This window comes from Callorhinus ursinus, unplaced genomic scaffold, assembly GCF_003265705.2.
Source record: "Callorhinus ursinus isolate GAN/ISIS: 27379988/994484 unplaced genomic scaffold, GSC_fseal_2.0 scaffold36, whole genome shotgun sequence".
NCBI lineage: Eukaryota > Metazoa > Chordata > Mammalia > Carnivora > Otariidae > Callorhinus > Callorhinus ursinus.
In genome coordinates, this window is record NW_027397098.1 from 15,338,412 (window position 1) to 15,360,222 (window position 21,811).

At 48.6% G+C, this 21,811-nt stretch overlaps 1 protein-coding gene across 2 annotated transcripts in view; it reads right to left on the reverse strand.

Moving 5' to 3' along the window:
* Positions 1 to 1,765: 1,765 nt before the first annotated feature.
* The window catches only part of GTPBP4 (GTP binding protein 4), a 20,462-nt gene continuing 416 nt past the window's right edge, over positions 1,766 to 21,811 (reverse strand). Inside the window, exons 2-17 of one of the 2 annotated variants that reach the window (XM_025853579.2) lie at positions 20,926 to 21,096; positions 18,267 to 18,370; positions 18,046 to 18,182; positions 16,292 to 16,392; positions 14,118 to 14,210; positions 13,163 to 13,354; positions 13,016 to 13,081; positions 11,038 to 11,127; positions 10,184 to 10,294; positions 8,365 to 8,442; positions 8,050 to 8,101; positions 7,552 to 7,652; positions 6,272 to 6,469; positions 5,118 to 5,183; positions 3,053 to 3,196; positions 1,766 to 2,317 (exon numbers count right to left, since the gene is read on the reverse strand). In XM_025853579.2, the coding sequence (XP_025709364.1) occupies positions 2,165 to 2,317; positions 3,053 to 3,196; positions 5,118 to 5,183; positions 6,272 to 6,469; positions 7,552 to 7,652; positions 8,050 to 8,101; positions 8,365 to 8,442; positions 10,184 to 10,294; positions 11,038 to 11,127; positions 13,016 to 13,081; positions 13,163 to 13,354; positions 14,118 to 14,210; positions 16,292 to 16,392; positions 18,046 to 18,182; positions 18,267 to 18,370; positions 20,926 to 21,096 (1,857 nt within the window). In that variant the 3' untranslated portion in view covers positions 1,766 to 2,164. The remainder of the gene's footprint in view (positions 2,318 to 3,052; positions 3,197 to 5,117; positions 5,184 to 6,271; positions 6,470 to 7,551; positions 7,653 to 8,049; positions 8,102 to 8,364; positions 8,443 to 10,183; positions 10,295 to 11,037; positions 11,128 to 13,015; positions 13,082 to 13,162; positions 13,355 to 14,117; positions 14,211 to 16,291; positions 16,393 to 18,045; positions 18,183 to 18,266; positions 18,371 to 20,925; positions 21,097 to 21,811) is intronic. The other variant, XM_073879975.1, reaches the window with a different exon arrangement.

Sequence of the window (21,811 nt, forward strand, 5' to 3'; positions counted from 1 at the left end):
GGTGGAAGCCAGGGGATGGGGAGGGATTAGTTTCATGGGGTCAGAGTTTCAGTTCCGCAAGATGTCAAACTTCTAAAGCTCTGTTGTACAGCCACGTGAATACACTTAATACTGGATCGTACACGTATAAATGGGTTAAGATGGTAAACTGAATGTTTTCTCCGTGCTCTCACCACCACCACAGTTTTCTTAAGTGTCCATCCTGGTGGGAGTGAGCTCACATAGGTTTCATCTTCTTTTCCCTGTATTAGTGATTTTCAGCATTTTCTCCATTTCATAAGGTGTCTTACTGTTGATTATTTCCTTTGAAGCAGAGAGATTTGTTTGGTATCATCCCATCTATCTTTTTGGTTTTACCTGTACTTTCCAGCTCTGGAATTTTGGGGGCACCTCATTTTCCTGACTCCATGCACGTCTTCCTTCAGCTCTGGGTCTTTAGGATGGTGGTTTTAAACCATCTCATCCTCCTGAGACAGCATTTTTTCCTTTAATGGGCCTTACTTCCCTACTCTTTTGTATGCCTTGTGATTTTGTTGAAAACTGGACATCTGAAATCTCATAATGTGGGAATTCTGGAAATCAGAAACTCTCCCTTCACCAGAATGGCTGGATTTTGTTGTTTTAAGGGTATCACTGTGCCAGCCAGGGGTAAACACTGAAGGTCTCTGTAGTTCTTCTCTGAGTACATGTCCTTCCCGGGGCATGTGTGTGGTCTTTCCAAACTCCCTTCACATGCAGTTGCTTTTCAAAGTCTTCATCCTTAAGTGTCTGGCCCCCAAAAGAGGTAAAAAAGGAAAAAGCAAAGGAAAAAGAAACAGGCACTGGCTCTTTAAACCCCCCTGCATCTGATTCTGTGGACGGGGATTGCAAAAATGGGGTCCATCTGTTTGTCTACACCTCCGCCATCAGAAGCAACAATCAGCAATGTAAACCTAGAACCCCGATCTTTGGGGGACAAGCAGTCCCTCTGACTCACACAAGCAGCCACAGGAACAGAGGCATAGCGCCTACCCCGGGGCGGGGGTGGGGGATACGTGAACACCAAAGCCACAAGGGCCAAAATCGACCAAAGTTGATGGATTTGCCAGCCCAGTCCTTCCCTGCAAGACACAAGCCTCCAGAGACCTGAGTTCCAGAACGGTTCCGCAACTGCAACCCCCGCGAAGACGTGGGCTCCCGCCTCCCCAATACCACGTGTTTTAGTACACACATGTGAAAATCTTACTTTGTACCCCCAAAACGCAGCACATTAGACATACCTGTAAGACAACTACACTCCGGGGCACAACGCTGCAGACAGCCGCCTGGCACGTGCTCAGGACACGGCTTACCAGGCACTGCACACGCGGAGGCGGGCGGAGGCGGGCACACCGGCATGGCGGCGAGGTCGGGCTCCCGCGCCACAGCGACCTCTGTTCAGGACAACCACAAACGGGTGTGGCAGGTGGTTGTGCGGAAGCGTTGGGGCTGTTTGTGTCTTGCCGGAACACGGGTCTGTTAGGCAGAGGCCACGCTTGGCTGCTGCAGTGCCTGAGGTGAAGTTTTACCCCACAGAGGACTGTTTGTTTTCAAAACAAAGAGTTAATTTATTTTCCCTTTTCATTTGGCCAAACTATAGTGATTTGTAACTAAACAAACAAAAAAACCCCTAAATCAACCAAAACCACTTTCTTTCAGAGGTCTATCCTGGATGAACTAGTTGGAGACAGGCTACAAGGATACACACGTCATAGAGAAAGACTAGAAAATCATGGCGCGCTGGCTCTCAGTAGGCAAGGCAGGGCAGGGCTGGCAGCCTTCTGCCCGTGTCCACAAGCAGAGAGGTTTTATTCGCAATAAAAGACCAGACACACATGAACCAAAGATCCCTCTTGCGGAAAGATTTTTCTCCATCAAAACACACATGATGTCCATCTTTCCGGTTCCGCAGATCTGAAGCGACCAGAACTCCGTAAATGCAGAACCCACCGTCCACTCGTAAGACCCGTACCGTGGGGCAGCGCTAACACCTTCCTGCACCCACACCCCCCGCCCAAGAGCAAGCAGCCAGAGCTTCAGGTGTCCTGTCTGTGGTTTACAGGCAGTGCCCCGATCCTGGGACCCCCCCACCAGACGAGGCCGGGCACCACCCCGACCAGCCAGACCGCTGCAGGTGCAGAAGCCACTACCGCCTGTCCTTTTTCCCGGCTTTCCTCTTTCCGGAGAGCAAGTGCTTGGGCTTCATATCGAATACGTGTCTGTCTGCTTCTCCTTTCTTCCCCAGGCGGTTCATCTTCCTCTGAGCATTCTTCATCATAGTCTTGGCTTTCTTCACCATCTGTAAAACACAAGAACACACAACACACGTGAGCTCCCAAGCTTCCACGTGCCTTGTCATGACCGGTTAGCAGTCTGTCTCCATGGTCCAGATCTCTTCTATGAGAAGCGCTGGCCAGTCTCAAGAGCTGCAGCTTGCCCTGGGGCCCGGGGGCTGCAGAACTCAACCCTGTGCACACAAGGACGAGAAGAATACTCTGTCTAGACAGATCCTGTGCCTACCAGGAGCCGGAAGATCAGGCCCATCGGCTGTAATTCCCTCTTAGACGAACAAGAAAACAGAGTCAGCCCATGAAACCGTACCGCTCACATCTGACAAGTGGCAATGCTGTGCTACTAAAATCCAGATTTCTAGAAGGAGATGGAAATCTCAGGCTTCCATCAAGTAAATGGTTTGCCAGTCTACATACAGACTTTCTCCTGTACCTGAACTTTCAAAATGCTGAAACTAACCATTTTTGTATTTAATAAAAAAGTTTCAATGAAAAAGACTGTATATATCCACTGTCTTTCCCAAAAGACTAACCACAACCGCTCCCTGCAGGGCCTCCAGCTCCAGGTTCTGAGCACAGCGCCCTAGGACACCATGCTTCCGTCCACCCACGAGAGGACACCGCTAGGACAAGGGTCCGGAATGCCGAGCTCGCCTCTCAGGGGGCACCAGCCCCACCTGTGGTCCCTGCCCTCTGAACGACAGCTGCAGGGTGTGTCCTGAGCTCATATCACAGAGACTAACCTTGACGTCCCGAAGGCCAGAGACATCCCGCGGAGTCCGAGAGCAGCTGCGGCTGTGGGCTACAGACGTGGGTGGGACAGAATCCTCCCGTTTCCTCTTCCTAGTAATGCTCCGGGACCTCCTGGCCTGGACTGCATAATGGGCCTGAAAAGCACGAATAGCAAATTCGGGGCTGGGGTCACACACACGAAATTATACTGACAAGGGGACAGGACACGCAAGAGTTTTGAAAGACATTACTGAAGGGCGCCTGGGTGGCTCAGTTGGTTAAGCGACTGCCTTCGGCTCAGGTCATGATCCTGGAGTCCTGGGATCGAGTCCCGCATCGGGCTCCCTGCTCAGCGGGGAGTCTGCTTCTCCCTCTGACCCTCCCCCCTCTCATGCTCTATCTCATTCTCTCTCAAATAAATAAATAAAATCGTTAAAAAAAAAAAAGAAAGTCATTATTGAATATGCTAAAGCTCTTTTAACGTCACATTAGTTACTGGTCAAATATTCTTTTTCACTTAACACACTGCTTTATGTTACAAATAGGATTTTTTTTTTTAAAGGTTTTATTTATTTGACAGAGAGAGACACAGTGAGAGAAGGAACACAACCAGGGGGAGTGGGAGAGGGAGAAGCAGGCTTCCCGCAGAGCAGGGAGCCCAAAGCGGGGCTCCATCCCAGGACCCTGGAATCGTGACCTGAGCCGAAAGCAGACGCTTAACCATGTGAGCCACCCAGGTCCCCCTAAGCAGCCGACTCTTGATTTTGGCCCAGGTCATGATCTCAGGGTCCTGGGATCAAGCTCAGCATGGGGTTCTGCATTTGGTGGGGAGTCTGCTTCAGATTCTCTCTCTCTGCCCTTCTCCCCACTCACACACACTCTCTCTACAATAAATAAAAACTTAAAATATATATATATATATATATGCTACAGCATAATTCAAGAAAAAAAAAATCAGAATTTCAATAGTTATCTGAAATACCTTTTAATAGTTGGGCCCCCAGGAAAACAGTTCTGAACTATTTACAGCCCAAGTTCCTCTCATGTTGAGACTAAATATACCCTCATATACCTATGTGGTCACTAAACTGATGCTAAGACGCTACATGAAGATTTCAGTCACCAAAATCAAAGTTCAAGTTAAAAATTAAAAAAAATAAGTTTACGTTTTGTCCTCTGACATTCTATTCCAACTTTATTTTTCCCAGACACAAATTATTTCTACTTTATTGTATATTACTTACACATCACCTTATATTCTGAGTTGACAGCAAATGAATTTTTAATTTTATCTTACTAAGTTAGCCACCATACATTACGTCATTAGTTTTTGACATACTGTTCATTGTTTGCATGACGGCAAATGAATTTTTAAACCACCCCAAGAAGCCTAGGATAAACTAAGACTCTTTTAGTCAAAAATTATCCTAAAAATGCTATACCACAATGGGAAATAAGCATGAAATACGAATACGGTTATAAATACATTTTAAAGAAAAAAAGAGAAGGATTAAAACCCTCTGTACAAAAAACTGAACAAAAAGGTATAAACAGCATGTCAACCTAGATTATTTCTGTGTGCTGTAAACACAGGTGATTTTTTTTTCCTTTCTTGTTTTTGGTATTTTTCATATTTTCCCTTAACCTGGAATGGAAAATGATGTAGGCACAAATATGATAAAACACTGACAAAAAGAAAAAAAAAGAACAAAAACCCAAAAAACCCCAAACCCCACAAAGAAAAGCACACTGGGGCCACCCCACGCTCAGGGCCACACGGAGTGTGCAAGGTGTCCCTCAAGTCTTCCTGCGTCAACAAGAATGGAGCCTGAAAACAGTCCCCGCACCATCAACAGGGGCCCTGGAGCCGAGTGCCCTGAGCCATCCCGAGGGGCCGCCGGACGGTGGCGGGACAAGCACATTCCACTCTTAGTCAGCACTTCCAAGCCGCTCCTCCACACACACTCCAAGTTCTCCTTTCTTCTGTAACCAGCTCCGCCAGCCCCCGGGGTTTTTAAGAGCCTGGTGTCCTAAGACAGAGCTGTCCGTGTCCCAGGACCACGTCCACGCACTTACATTGTCTTTGTCATCCATGTCAACACCAAGACTGCGCATCTCATCCTCCAAGACTTTGCGCTGAACCTGAACACGGGGGAAAGGGATTTGAGCAAAATTACTCTGATGAATGTTTAGAAAAAAAAAAATTCAAGGGAAAATGTACCTTTTACAATGATGTACAGTACGTTTTTTCTAGGAATTAAATCTTTTAATGGAGCTCAGGTTCATATTTTTGGACAAGCATTAAAACCGTGGAAACCAGCATCTCCCAGGCAGTGGCCACGTGTAAGACGACCTACGCGTCATGTCCTCAGATTCTGCACGACTCTGCAGGGAAGTCTCTGCCTGAAGGGTCCCTGACACTGAGGTCACATGATGTGCCCCAAGATGCAAACTCCAGCCACAGCGTTCCTCCCAAACCCACTGAGCACCACGGGGGACACAGACAATGTCCAGTCTACCAAGAACCACTCATTTGCCATCTCATGAAAACAGTACTTCAGACACACTAAGGTCCACAGAGAGGCGTCTGGAACGTCAGTTTCCTTTCCTCTCCTGTCACATTTTAGCTGCCCTGCACGCCATCCTGTCTACCCCGTCCCGCGGTCTGAGGGTGCCCACAGGACCTGGCCTCACCTGCCGCCCTGATGAGCACACAGCAGGAGAGAAAACTACTACAAAGACGGGGCTGAGACTGGAAAGAATTCTATCATTTGACCAATCTGTGCCTAAAGTGTGACTCTCCCCATTCCAACCAGTCATAGGAGCCAAGAAATTGCCCGAGGATTTAAACTGGACTGGCTTAGGTTTCTGCAAAATTGCAAAAGAGGAGTCCTGACTCAGAGAAATTAAAGAACAGGAACACGGTGACTAATGGCTTTTCTGCCACAAATCCCAAACCACAACCTTACTCTGTTCGACTGCAGAGGCTGACTCCAACAGTGCTGAACCTGGAAGTCACCGGGAAAGGGCACCATCAGCAGAATCCAGCAGACCAGAGCTCAACGCACCTCAAACGCCAGTATGTATCAACAAAACAGAGTATGTGCAATCCCACGGCCACAGCCACATTTTGGTTGAAATGTTGCATTTAGCAACGACTGTATGAGAATCCGGCACCGCACAAGGCACCGCACAAGCCGGTCCTGGCGCTCTTGATACACAGAACTTGCCTTCTTAGCGGTCCGAGGCATCCTGGGGCCCTGTGTGTTCTTCTCCTTGGACTGCAGAATTTTCAGTTTCTTTTTTTCCCGAATTTGCTTCGCCAGCTGGCGGATCTCCCCCATCTCTTCGTCCTCACTGTCAGACTCGCTGTCATACTCCCCTGCTGCTGTCCTTAGCTCTTCCTCTTTTTCTAACTCTTCCAGTTTCTTAAAAAAGAATTGTCATTAAACGCAACAATGAAGAACTCTCAAGTGTAGCAATGTTCCTGTGGGAGCTCGGTTCCCCTCAGCCTTACAGGGGGTGATGAGCACCTGCGCCCAGTCCCGCCCAGGAACGCCAGAGCGCTCACCTCCCAGCACTGAGCCTACATGCCCCATGAGCTGCCCTGTGCTGTTTCTTTCTCTTTACCAACAATTACTGAAGACGTCAAGGTGAAAGAGCCCAGGCCTCACTCACTCCCCAACACTCCCCCTACCCCACACACACGAGAGCACCTCCTGCGGAAACACTAGAAACGTATCGGTGTGAGTGGATATGGGATTATAACAGCCCCTTTATCTGTTCTAGGGCCACCCCAGACACAAATGCCACTGCTGGTTACACAGTTTATGGAAGACAAGCTACGGTCGCCTGGTTGGCTCAGTCGGCGGAGTGTGCGACTCCTGACTGCGGAATCCTGTGTTTAGGCCCCACGTCCGGCGTAGATTACTTAGAGGAGCCCATGAAGAGCTCCTGGGGCCGGCAGTGTGGGCCTCAGTGTGCGAATGGAGGGGCCTGCCCAGCAGAGCGGCCTGCACACTGAGAATGTAAATGAAGGGCAGCACTTGGGAAAGAGCAGGAAATGAGGGAGCATTGACAGGAACTACTCTGTATCTTTTCAGAAACCTTGACTGAGGAGAGAGGGGCGGGAGAGCAACTAATGGAGGACACAGGGTTTAAGAAAGGTTCTATTTTTTAAAGAGGAACCCACTAAGGAACAGCCAATAGGAGGAAGCCACCGCTAAGGAGAAAAGCTCCAGGAGACGAGAACAGGTCAGGTCGGAGGACAGGGAGCTCACGGCCCAGAGTCCACCTGCCCCACGAAGCAGTCCGTGGCTCAGAACAGAGAGGAAGGAGAGTCCTGGGGTCTCCAGGACCCTTCGTACAAGCAGGCTGCTGGTGAAGGGGTGGGGAGGCTCACGGTGTAGAAGGAACAGGGGCGACAAGTCCAGGTAGGTCAACAGCTGTACCAGTACCTTCACAGTCACATAAGGAATAAAAATCACACAATTTAGCAAGAGACACAGACCTGCATGATGTCGGGATCAATATAATCAGCTACGTTATGGCCTTCCCAGATCTCAGGTATCTTATCGTGTTTCTCAGAGGAGTTCATCAGATCCCAGTACTCTAAAGTAGAAAAGAAAGGTTAGGTTTACTGTAGTTTTTTAATACCTTCAACCACATTTCTCCAGGAAAACAACAGAGCACTTGCACCGAACACCCCAGCAAAGAAACACATGCCCAAGGTCACACAGCGTCTCAGGACCTAGAGTGGGCCTAGAGTGGGAGGTGAAGGCAGGGGCAGCAGACCGTCAGCAGCAGCAGCCTGCACCAGCACCCAAGCACCACACCAGCTAAACACCACCCTCCTGAAGCCCCCGAAACCACCTGCAAGAAGCCTCAAGTCCATCCGTACACAACCTCATCTCTAAGAAAGATTAAGGCGCAGCTGCAAGGTGCACAGGCACTGAAGCCCCCCACCCCACTCCCCCGGCAGCTTCCTGACCCGGACATCAGCCCTTACTCTGAAGGTCCAAAACATAATCATCTCCCAGCTCCACTTCAAGGTCTCGTTCCTGCAACAAAGGGGCAGAGCACTCCCATCAGCTCTCGATGGCCTTCCAGGTGCACAAGTGCTGAGCCCCTCCTCGCCCCCAGGAGACGACCTCTCCTCCAACCCGCCAGCCCATCCGTGCAGCCCAGCTCCCATGTCCCGGGGGCCCCACCACTCATGTCCACACTCGCGGAGCCTGACAGCACAGGCCTGGATGCCCTCAGCATCACGCCCCGTGCCCGCCCCGGGCACACGTGGCCTTCTGCACCGCTGAAGCAGACCTACCCGTTTCCTCCTGGGCTCCCCAATGTCCATTCTCTTCCTGCGTGCCACCACTCCCTCAGGGATGAAAGGGGGCCTCTCCTGAGGGGACACCACCGGAAAGAGTTCCATGAAATGCCTTGCTGAACGCAAAAGGAACATAAAAGCGAAAAACCATAGGCACGCTCCCCCTCTGCAAAGCCAGACCAATTCCAAACCAGCGGATGACTGTGTGGGGGCGCAGGGCCAGCTGGGCAAGGAAACAGAAAGACTCCATAGCTGATCCAAAGCTTATTTTTTTTAAAGATTTTATTTATTTATTTAACAGAAAGAGAGAGAGAGCATAAGCAGGAGGAGGGCAGCAGGCAGAGGGAGAAGCAGACCCCCCTCTGAGCAGGGAGCCTGACGCAGGACTCCAAGATCATGACCTGAGCTGAAGGCAGACGCTTAACCAACTGAGCCACCCAGGTGTCCCTCCAAGGTTTATTTAGAAAAACTAAACAAGATTCTCGAGAAAAATTACGAACAAAAGAGCAACACAGAAGAAATAAAGCAGACAAAAGCAATCTAGACAGAAACCCAGTATACAGGAGAACTTAATGGAAAGATACAGGATTCGATCATCAGTTTTGAGATAAATGACAACATACGTGGGTAGCTGCCTGCTTCCCAAGAACAAAACAAATGCAAGACTGAGCAAAAACTTCTGTTCAAAACAGGTAAAATTTAAAAAATGAAACCATTCAAATATAGAAAAAAAATACTCTTAAGGAATATTTTTGGAATGAATGGTAGGTCTTCCTATGCGTGACCAATAGCTGCAAAAAAAATCAGTATTAGTTAATAGCATATATGTAAAAAATTAAGTACTAAATAGCATATTAAAAATGTGTAATCTGAGGCTGAAAAAGGAAACCCAAGTCAAAAAGCCAACCAAAGAACTAAAATAACAAAAAAAACCCCTACAGAACATATGAGTCTGATTTCCTTTACAAAAAAATTATACATTAAATGAGTAAAAGATAAATCACCTGAAGAACAGCCCAATAAGCTCATGAAAAAAAGCTTGCCTGACAGGGCACCTGGCCGGCTCAGTCGGTGCAGCACGCGACTCTTGATCTCAGGATTCTGAGTTCAAGCCCCATGTGTACAGATTACATAAAAATAAAATCTTTAAGAACAAAAGAATGCTCGCATGCGCTATTCATGAAGAAAATTCCAGCAATGGGACACTCTGCATCAAAGATCCGGGAAATGCACAGCATGACCCAGGAAGGGTGTCTAGAGGACGCTGACCTTCTCAACACCCTACTATAAAATTCACTCATGTATACATCTGCAATTAAAAGCAAAGACTTATAGATAAAGATGTGCAACTGAGCACTGTAACAGCAAGAAAACCAACAACAAAAATTTTTTCTTAAAGACTGATTTACTTTAGAGAGAGAGCACAAGTGGTAGGAACAGGGAGAGAGAGAGAGAGAGAGAATCTCAGAACCCCGCTGAGTGCTGACCACCCCCCCCACCCGGCCCTGGGGCTCGATCCCACGACCCTGAGGATCAGGACCTGAGCTGAAACCAAGAGTTAGATGCTTAAGTGACTGCACCACCCAGGTGCCTCAGCACAGAAAAAATTTTAAGGAATGTTGATCCTATAAAAGTACGCTTACACACCAGAAAGACATTACTAAGCACCCCTGGTGGAGTGAGCAGCAGACGGTACCTCTGCACTTGTATACGTCAGGACACACATCGTTTTTACTCTGCGTGAGTGTGCACAGCACCCATGAGCCCCGAGTGAGGCAGGTGCTGGCTCGCAGGCTCTTGGGAAGGCCAACCTCACCTTGTCGTCTCTCTTGTTCGGCACGGCCAGATGCAGCCTGTTCAGCACCTCGTTCACTTTATTTCCTTTCATTTTGGTTTCAACTCGATGAGCCAGGAGCCTGTCACAAGCCTGAGGTGAGGAAACAGGGCCAGACTCACAACACACCCCGCCTTCTGGTCTGGAGGCGGGGGTGTGGGACAGGAACCAGAGCCCCCGCTCACCAGCAGACTGTGTTCCAAAGCTTTGGACCCCGCTACATGCTTTTCCTCAGGAGTCACAGTGGCTGGTGCTGTCCTGCGGATCACCCCTCGGGGCAGACTGCACAATCAGGCGGGAGCAGGCACCCTTCCCAGGCCAGCCCAGGCTGGGACAGCACCCCGAGCCAACACTCCACGGCCCTTCCACGCCTGCCCCCCGCCACAAGCAACCCTCGTGCTGTGTCCCCAGCGAGGTCCACGGCCCCCCTCGGACTCTGACTGGAGCACCAGAGCTGAGTCAACCACAGCATCAAACCTGCCTTTCTTTCTATTTCACATAAAAACAACGTAAGTGATCAGAATCGCATGTGAAACCTAATGGGAAATGTCTCTCTCCATGCTCCTTTTGCTCCTTCGGCTTCTGCACAAGGTCGTGACAGGTCAGGAAGGACAGCAGGCGGTGGGAAAAGCGAAGCCACCGTGCCAGAGTCGGAGTGTCCCCTCAAGCCCCACGTTCAACTGGACGGGTGGGGACCAGGCTCACTGTGGTGCACATGCTTTCCCGCCCGGCCGCCTCAAGGGCTCCCTACCCACGACACCTGCAGAGAACACTTCCTTCCCCACAGTGGACTCCTCTGACCACAAAGGCGACAAAGGGATGGATGAAGCACTGACCTCTGTTTTCACTTGAATAACCCCTTCCTCCGTCAGGGTGCTAGTCTCAACCACAGGAAATCCTGCAGCCTGCAAATCTGCAAATATTTTCTGGGAAGACAAAAGAAAAACGAAAGGGCCATTATTTATTTCCACCTCCCCACGAACAATTCTTACTGTTCTTCACACGGGTTCCATAAATGCTAGTTAGCACGTCCACGGTTCGTTTCTAAATTCTTCTAAAGGACATTTCCCCCAAATGCTGATCTTTCCCTACATTCTTCTGCAATTAAATACCCATTACCGGGAAGATCAAACCAGACTACAGAAGCAAACCAGAGGCTTCCTGGAACATTCTTCTGTAAGACATCATCTTCTAAAAACATCCAGCAACATGAAGCTACAGAATTTTTTTAGTATGTTTTCAATGCTCTTTTTAAAGAAAACATTTGGCCTCTACAACCTAAGAGAATTCCTTACAAAACAACACGGAAACACATAAATCACTCCGATTTGGAAGCAGGGGCTTCGTTTGTGCACCTCGTCACCAGCGCCCCCTCCTCCAGACACAGACGCCAACCCTGTGACGGGAAAGCTTGTCACAAACAAGGCCAGCACAATCACCTTGGGGTCCCACTTACCAGGGAGACTGCCCCCTCCCCCGCAAGAGCAGTAGTCTTGGGGACACCGTGGTCTGACTAGCCTCTGAGCTCACAGTGACCCCGTTTATCGCACATGAGACGGGCAACAAGCCAGAGCTCTGGGCACACGGCCACGCCATTGGGTTACCCCGGCAGCACCATCACGATGGCATCCGCTGCCCACGTGCTTTCCAATTTCGTTCAATCCGCCTGTCGACGCTGCTAACGAACCACCCAGGGCTGCAGCTATTAGCACCAGCGATGGCAGAACGGAGACCACATGCCCGTCACAGCAGGCACACGGCAGGGCCTGGGCGCACCTGACCTCGGAGCCTGAGCAGCTGGCTCAGCCTAACATCTGGGCTTCGAAGCTTTACCCTGGTCTCCCCTCCAGTGCAAGCGCCTAAAAACCGGGATCACTTAGTAGGGACCTGGGTCCTCTCCAACCCAAGTGAATTCTCTAATGTCCGTGTGTACCTAATTAGTAACTGAACGAACGTGCTGTGGTGCCCGATATCCAGCATGGCTATTTAAAAAGCCCTCCCTCTTCGCAAGTATGACATGTCCAACTACTACAAGACAGAGGCACTGGGAAGGGATGGCACACCACCCCCTGGAGACCCTCCATGTTGAGCTGGTCAGTGACATGCACTCCAGGAGATGGGGCCACAGCGAGATTATTCTAGTGGCTGCTTCTCCAAGCTCCAGGGTGACCCACCCCGGGGGGGGCGCCTCCCAAGCTTTGACCCTGCGGGCCTGGGTGTGCCCAAGAGTCTGAGAACCTCTGCGCCAGTGTAAACCTTCTCCAGGGCTGCAGGGTGAGCTGTGTGGAGAGTGAGGGCTAACCACCCGACCCGCCTCTAGAAAATACAGCGAACACTCTATACTCCCTGTCCTGGCAAGTTTACAGATGCTCCTCCTCCTTCACTCACTCACTCGACTCACTTCCCAAACTCGTTTCCCCACAAGTCTGTGCAGCAGGTACATGACACCCCCGGAACCCTCCTCCCTACAGCCCTACTCTGCAGGTGCCGCTCAGTGCACCGGGGCTCCGAGGCCCGAAGAGACAAGGCCTATGTCAAGGTGCTGTGTGTCCTCTAAGGCACCAAGGTTAAGACCTTCTGTGGGTTAAATGTGCCATCCTGCTGAACACACAGGTATTCCCACAGCCTTGAAGGCAGAGCAGAGGTCAGGAAAGGCCAGGTTTAGTCTGCCACCAATAAACCGCTGAGGATACTACCTCAACTTAGCCTAAAAACATGGACTAGTATTGCTAAAATTCCTTCTAACCTCCGGTGGTATGAAATGAGATTTGGAATTAGTAGGTAAGAAATACTCAAAACATTAAGGTGACTTACCTGATCATCTTCAGAAAGCTCAGCTATCCTCTTCACGTCGCATTTGTTTGCTACAACTATAAGAGGCTGGAACAGGGAAGACAACTAATGAAATGATCATCCTCACGGTGCAAGTTATAAACCGAAAGTCCTGGCTCCCACTTGTACCTTGTTGATAAAGAGAGGTTTGATGTTCTGGAAGAGCTCCAGCTGCTCCTTCAGCCCGTGGCCACATTGCTCAGACAGGTCCATCACGTACAGAACCGCGGCGCGCAGGTGAGCCAGGGCTGTGATGGCCTGCATCTCAATGGTGTTCCGATCCTCCAAAGGGTGGTCCAAAATCCCCGGAGTGTCTACAACCTAACGGTCAGATGTGTTACTCGAGAGCACACATACCCACAAACCTCCTATCCAGCACATCCCGGAAGGGACTCAACACCCAAACCAGCCCTCAGAGAACCAGTACATAAAACGTAGATCTCCCAGCTGACCGTAACCAAACAGGCTTTAAATATGGAGACAGAATGGGGGATGAGTGGACCCCGCAGAGCTCACTGAAGAACTAGCCGATGACCTGGAGGAAAGGACTCCTCTTTCCCTTATGATATATGCCAAACTGTGCCCAACGCGGTGCTTGAGCTCTGGAGCCAAACGTCAAGAGCTACACGCTCTACTGACTGAGCCAGCCAGGGGCCCTGACACAGCAGAACAGAAGAGCAACTGGGAAATTCTCCCATGTGTTAGGAACAACCTCACCGTTTATGAAAGGAAATTCTACTGCGGAAACCGCTCCATGCTTTTAAATGGCTAATGTCATCTGTAATGACATGGTCAGCAACGACTACAAGGAGACTTGTTTCTCTGGAAGTACCACTGCTAACATAACACAGGCCACCCACTGCCTCCCCCAGAACTGCCCTCAGGCAGCCCTCAGGCAGCCGGGGAGCTCAGGGGAGTTTTCTCTGCAGGGGCGTTCCTGGTGACCCTGAGAATCTCTCCCACCTCCTCGGAGTCTTTCCCTAAACACATTGGGAATTAGGGAGACACTCTAGTTCTTTAGCGATCCCCAAAATCAAACCCCGTTAACAACGAGAGCTCTATGCTTAAAGGTGGGAGCGCTCACCTGCCAACGCAGATACTTATAATCCATGTGCCCCACAAACAGAGACTTGGTCGTAAACGCATAGGGCTGGACATCCACATCGGCTCTCGTCACCTAAAACAAAACAATCATAACTCCAACAGTTACACAAGTTCCTTACCTTATTTCGTCTCAGAGGTCAGTGTGGCACCTACAGGTTATAGAGATGAATGATTTTGGCATTAAAACAAAACAAGACCGGCGCCTGGGTGGCTCAGTTGGTTAAGCGACTGCCTTCGGCTCAGGTCATGATCCTGGAATCCCGGGATCGAGTCCCACATCGGGCTCCCTGCTCGGCAGGGAGTCTGCTTCTCCCTCTGACCCTCTTCCCTCTCATGCTCTCTATCTCTCATTCTCTCTCTCTCAAATAAATAAATAAAATCTTTAAAAAAAAAAAAAAAAAAAAAAAAAACAAGACCAAACAAGGAGAGACCTGGCATGATTACACTGCTGAGGACAGAAGCTGCTGCTCTCTGACAGACAGATTCTCCCATCTACTTCCTCCCACCACCGGGCCAGGGCAGCAACAGTCCCCGTCAGCTATTAGGCAGGTGGGGGGCCAGTACTTGGAGAGTGTCTGTCAGCTTCTGCTCTGATCCACCCCAGCCCCAACAAACTTGCTGCGCAGACAGAAACGCTCTGTACCTGCACAGCTGATATGGGGCCCACCAGCCACACATCTCCACCAACTCTCGACATGTGGTCGGTGCAACCAAGGGACTCAACTGTTTACTATTTCATTGTAAGGGATTAAGGGGCCACTGGCTCGCAAGCGTTCGAGCCGTGAGCTCAGACACCGCAGAGCTTCAGCCTATCATGTCAGCACAACTTGGGGACAAAATAAAGACCTGCAAATAGGGTCAAAGTGGAAGGGTTCCTGGCAGCAACATTCACACCTATGTAACTGCTATTGTTTGGCACCTGAGCTCCTGTGGGTTATGAACTGATATTTTACGTTATTTACTTATGAACCGACCTTTTATTTTTTTTTTTTGAACCGACCTTTTATTTTCGTTTAAAGATTTATTTATTTATTTTAGAAAGAGTGTGTGCACACAAGAGCACAAGTGGGAGGGGCAGAGGAAGAGAGAAAGAGAATCTCAAGCAGACCCCACAGTGAACAAGAGCCTGACACGGGGCTCAATCTCACAACCGAGATCATGACCTGAGCAGAAATCAAGAGTCAGACCCTTAACCAACTGAGCCACCTCGGCGCCCCTTTTTAAATCCTGTTTCTACTCTGTTCAGGTCCCTGAAGCTCAGCTAAGTTGTCTTGAAGGACCAAGTTACTAAATAGGGTCGAGTCCCAATTAATAAACTCACTCAAGTAAAGAGCAACTCTGCCACTCCCCACAACGTGGACCAAATACTTCATGTGAGAAGTGTCCCATCAAGCAAGGTGACACCCACGAAATACCTCACGAAGTCCAATTCAGCAAGTGCCACCTGTCAGTCGGCACTAGCTCTCCTGGTGCTACCGCTCCCAGACTAGGCTCTCTGTGTAACAAACCCAAACTTGAATGTCTCGAATCCTGAACAAACTTATGGAACACATACCAGAAAACACAATGTTTTCCGTAACAGCAATATAAATGTGGATTCAGACAGATGCAATCCTCCCCTCGAGTAAAGGGCTGCATACACCGAGGGTAGTACTGACTCAAGGACTCACTGGCCGGCCATCCTCCAACCCACAGGGACAGGACACAGCAGCCCTTGGGCCTCAGGTCCTTGGTCACTTATTAACGCCAGACACAGACTATCCTTATTTATTTATTTTTTTTAGATTTTATTTATTTATTTGAGAGAGAGACAGAGCACAGAGGCAGAGTGAGAAGCAGGCTTCCCACGGAGCAGGGAGCCCGACATGGGGCTCGACCCAGGACCCTGAGATCATGACCTGAGCCGAAGGCAGACGCTTAACTGACTGAGCGACCCAGGCATCCCTAACCTTATTTTTTTTTTTAATTTTATGTTTTTGGGGGGGGGGAGGGAGAGAGCACACGCACAAGCAGGGGGAGAGGCAGAGAGGGAGAAGCAGGGTCCCCGCTGAGCAGGGAGCCCGATGTGAGACTAGATCCCAGGCCCCTGGGATTATGACCTGAGCCGAGGTAAACGCTTCACTGACTGAGCCACCCAAGCGTCCCCAAACTAACCTTATTGATGAAGCTGGACTTGCCAACATTCGGGTATCCACACAGGAGCAGGGTCCTGGTATTCGGATCAATAGTTGGCAGACGGGACAGATGCTGCCGCACTGTGAGAAGTTTACATTACATGTGCTTAATTTCATAAGAACAATGGAGAAAGTCAAACTTTACGATCTGCTTCACTTAGTGTACTCCTGGCCCATGGTTTTATTAACCCCATTCCAACATTTATAATGTGAGTTAACAGAAAAAATATGAATAGAAAAAGGATTAGCTGGAGACACACCACAGTACACAGAGTATTTCCCACATCTGGTTGTCCCTCCCCAGAATCACATGTCTAAGTGCCCAGACCACTCTTACTAAGTGAGATGATATACAGAAAGCAATTCTGAAGCAAACATGCATGCCACCGATTCCTGCCTAGGCCTTGGGCTACTTCCATGCAAAGACCACCTGCGTCATCTGCAAGGCACCGCACCGTCACTAGACTATCCTCAAAATCAAACCAAACAGGGGCGCCTGGGGGACTCAGTCGTTAAGCATCTGCCTTCGGCTCGGGTCATGGTCCCAGGGTCCTGGGATCAAGCCCCACATCCGGCTCCCTGCTCGGCGGGAAGCGTGCTTCTCCCTCCCCCACTCCCCCTGCTTGTGTTCCCTCTTTTGCTGTGTCTCTCTCTGTCAAATAAATAAATAAATAAATCTTTTTTGGTTTGTTTTTAACAAAGATTTTATTTATTTGACAGAGAAAGACACAGTGCAAGTGGGAACACAAGCAGGGAGAAGGAGCAGGGAGCCCGATGCGGGGCTCGATCCCAGGACCCTGGGATCATGACCTGAGCCGAAGGCAGACGCTTAATGACTGAGCCACCCAGGCGCCCCTAAATAAATAAATCTTAAAAAAAAAAAAAAAAAGATCAAACAAAACAGATCCTTGGAAGCACTGTCAAAACAGTCAAGTTGGACAACTTGTTACAAATCATCTGCAAGATGAGGGGCGGGGGAAGAACAAAACACAATGACTTAAAAACATCTGTGTCATAAAAATATACATAAAAAGGCATGTAACTGTTTCATTAGAGATACTACACTAATTCAGCACTGTTCTCTTAAAATAAAACAATCATGTAATGAAACTGGAGTAGTAATTTCATGCTAACACACACTGCAAAGCTTTCCTTTTTTAAAGATTTATTTATTTGAGACAGTATACATGCACACACCAGACTGGGGAAGGGCAGATGGAAAGAATCTCAAGCAGACTCCCCACTCAGCACAGAGCCCAACAGGGGCTTGATCCCACAACCCTGAGTCATGACCTGAGCTGAAACCAAAAGTCAGACGCTTAACTGACTGAGCCACCCAGGCGCCCCATATTGCAATTTTTTGCAAAAAAAAAATAAAATGACATTTTTTTTTAAATCTATGTCAATAGGTTAAAACTATGGGTCATTTTATTTTTTTACATATTTCCTTGGTATTTTCCTGTGATTTATAATGTATGTGCCTTATGTATGAAATATGAAAAACAAATTCTCTTAATAGTACTAATAATTTATAAGCATTTTAACTGCCAGCTGCTTTTTCAATAGTAACTAGCCTGTCAGAAATTCTCATAGGCTAGATGGGGAAAAGTAATTTGACCCTGTTAAGTCTAAAATAAAAAAAAAAATATATATTCCAAAAATGAGTTCTTGACAAGAATCAAGTATCATAACAGCACACACTAAACAGTGCTCTTGCTTATGTATTATAGGTACCTTGCTCCAAATATTCCAAACTCTGCTTCTGTCTCCTGATGATCGTGCACATCCGCCCGAGGGCCGCGCGTTTCAGCTGCTTGCAGCGGTACAGAGAGTCTCCGTACTTCATGAGCCGCACGTAATCTTTAGCCACACTTAAAGAAATAAAAACAAATATATGAGATGTTTTTCACTTTGGACAATAATTTGAAAGATACTGTATTAAGAAAATACCTTACTTGTCCACTAAATTTTTGGCAATATTTATTTGTCCTAGAGCCAACTTGTAATGATCCTTGTCATAGAGGATGTTCATCAAATCAGCATAAAATGGATGGATATCCTAAAACAGAAACAAATTGGGTCTTTTGGCACAGGTTTCTCATCCTGATGTATCAACAATACTTGCAGGATAATTTCCTAGGGAAATACATCCCACCTTTCCTCTCCTCAGACCCCTGCATCTTCTCCCCAGCGCGCTCTCCCGACTGATGACTGCTTAGTTCTCTGAGGAAACATCTAAGTGAGCTCAGGGGTCACTTCCGTCTGCCCACCTGGCCTGGGCCCAACACTGTGCCCCCTTCACCCCATCCACAAACCCAGCCAACTCTCCATTTGTGCACCAGACTCCTCCCCCACTTCTCAAGACCTGAATCCAGGCCTGCAAACAGGCCGTCACCACCCCCCCAAATCTAAAAGTCTGCAAGCCCGTCGAACCCACAACCCTTCTACTCCTTTGTTACCCTCTTGGCAAACATCATGAAGAAAGGCTCTTTTCTTCCCTTACACCCAAGTTAGTCAGGACTGTCTCCACCAATCCATCAAAACAGCTCATGAGATCAGCCCCCCCCCGAACTCCTTTCATCTTTGCAGAGTTCTGCACGGCAGACAGCTGGGCACTCACGCTTCCTGATGCTTTCTATTCAACTGGCCTCCGGGACCATCTCTGCTCTTGCAGGCTCATGCTCCCACCCAACACTCAACATTAGGGTTCCCGGGAGCACTTTTCTCTCCACACTCACGTCGTGGGTGACCTGGCATGAATCTAAGTGCACAGACATCTTCAGGTCAGACCGCTCATAAAGCTCCAGACCGCATGCACTTCTGTGTGATATCTTACCCACATTTTGATCAACGCATACAAACCTCCCCCCGTTCCCGTGTGGATGGATGGCCACTCCACTGTCCAAGGTGCTTTCGGGCCACACCTGCGCTGTGAGCAAACCCATTAGCTCTTCCTCCCCAGCACTCAACTCTTCACCACCGCCAGCTGCTTAACCCAGTGCACCAACCTTCCAGTGGCCTCCTACCCCACGGGCCGCTCATCCTCTACAAGCTAAGTCAAAGCTCGGCACGTCCCAGGCTCAACCTGGAAGGCTTAAGACAGAACTCAAGCCCTGCATGGCTCACCACCTCACTGCCCCCACGCCTCTGCTACAATCTCCCTGCTCTCCTTACTCATCTGACACACTGCAGATTTCCACACTTACCGTCCTTCCCTCACTAGACAAGCACAGGGCCTCTATGACTGCTGTGCTCCCGGGGCCTGAACAGAACTCGAGACACGTCAGTCATGCTGCGAGTGCAGCTACCATAACCTCCTACTCTAAAATTCTTCTCAGACAGCTATCTCTAGTTTAAAAAATGCGGGGGGAGGGAGGGGGCACCTGGGTGGCTCAGTCGGTTAAAAGCATCTGACTCTTGATTTCAGCTCAGGCCATGATCTCAGGGTTGTGGGATCAAACTCCATATCCACACAGAGTGTGGAGCCTGCTTCAGATTCTCTCTCCCCCCCCCCAACCCCCTAAAAAAAAAAAAAAAAAGGAATAGAATGTTCACAAATTTAAACTTCTATTGTATAAAAAAATAGCAAGGATGAAGAAAGACGAATCTTCTTACAAAGAACTACAAAAGCCTGGTACTAATTAGTTCACAGCATTGTTTGCTCGGAGCAGGTGTTGTCGAGTATCACACCAGTTTCCAATAACCTCATTCTTCTGCTTCCTTCCAGGTAATTTCTAGGGTACCCACCCTTTCCCCAGAAACTCTTCATGAGTTCAACTAGCCTCTACTTAGCACCTGTAGCATGCCTGCCTGCTAGCACAAACCTCTACTCTTATTTTAAGCACATCTGTAATTGTTTAAATGAACTACTGTCACCTTACATAACTCTTGTCACATAAACCAACTTTTCTCCTCTGCCTTAACCTAGCTTTACAGACTGTTTTGGGACAGTGGCAAATTTAGGTTCTCACCCTGTATGGCTGCCCCACCCCACATCCTTCACCACCTCAAATCACCTTGCAGCTGTGGGACCCTACACAGCGACCTCATAAGCAGGGCCTGCTCTCGCTTTCTACAGCTTCATCAACAGCAAACTCGACTATGCTGTCAGCGAAGATTTCAACTGTTTTGGCTCAATGCACAAATCACAGCTCCCCCACACAATTTCTTCTCACTGACCATCACTGGCTGATGAAGCGACAGGATCACAAACAGTGCTGGACCTCAGGCCACTGATGTAATCTGAGGCCACAGGAAAAGGAACCTTGGAAAGAGGAAGGAGAGGAAGCCCACGTAAGCTGGTGAGCTGCCAGATTCAGAGTGCACAGCTTTGAGAGAGCTTGGGTGGGCACCTGAGGCCTCGGAGCAACAGAGAAAGCCTGAAGAGACAGCTCTGGGCCCTCTGACGTGGGGTTTGGCAGGGGGAAAGGAAGAATACTAAGGAATCAAAAACCCCGCGCTCTGTTCCCAGCTTTGCCACTAACTCACGAAGTCTGACAAGTGAATCATTTTGTTTCCTTCCTTATTTGTCAGATAAGTACACAAACTGGCTAGAAATACCAATTATCTAATGGCTTACATTTACATTACTATTTGTGTCCCCAAGTCACTTACATCCAATTTGGGGAAATCTGTTAGAATCTGTGAGAGTCTGTCATGGTAATTCTGTTGAGTAAATTTGACTTTCCTCATATAAAAATGTCTAATGCGATGGATTTGGTAATGTTTATGGATAACTGTTGGAGTCTTCCGTTGAGTCTTCGATAACGTCAGGTCAATAAAGTCCTGCAATTAAATAAAATAAGACACAGTACACCAAAAATGTCTACTTTTCATCCACTTACCTGAAACCCTCTCAAAAGACTAACAAAGGTACCACATGTTTTCAACTACAAACACTTCCAACTAATCTTCAATCTTTTATATTCAACTCTGATCATGTTCATAGTTTCTGGCCTTTAACAAACACTTAGCAAATGGCTACCAAAATAAATTTTATCCCACACTTTCTTGATGTTACCTTAATTTCCAAACACCCAGGGCCCTCTGAAACTAGTCAGGTAACTCAAACACAACTCAGAAAAAACATTAAAGAGAAAAAATCCTGCAATTTCAATTTGCAAATCTTTGACTTTGAAAGTATATAAGACAAGTACAACTAAAATCCACTGCTTATAATTTCCTAAGATGCGGAAAGTCACTGAGAATATAAACTCTTGCTTGAACTGCCCAGTGCAGACAAGTGGACAGGCGCCCACAACACTGTCAGTAACAGGAGGGACACAGACATCGAGCCTGGGGACCTGTACCCTCCCCCCGTCTAAGGAATTCTATGAATCCTTAAGAGGCTCGTTCAAAAGCACCTGCTTCATAGTTTCTCCTGACCCCCCCCCCCCCGTCTTCTCTGGGGAGGATCCCAAGGTCTGCAGAAGGTCTCTAACCCAGAAGAAAGAACCCCAACGCCGGAGGGGAGGACCCTGACCTCTGAGGAAGGACCCTA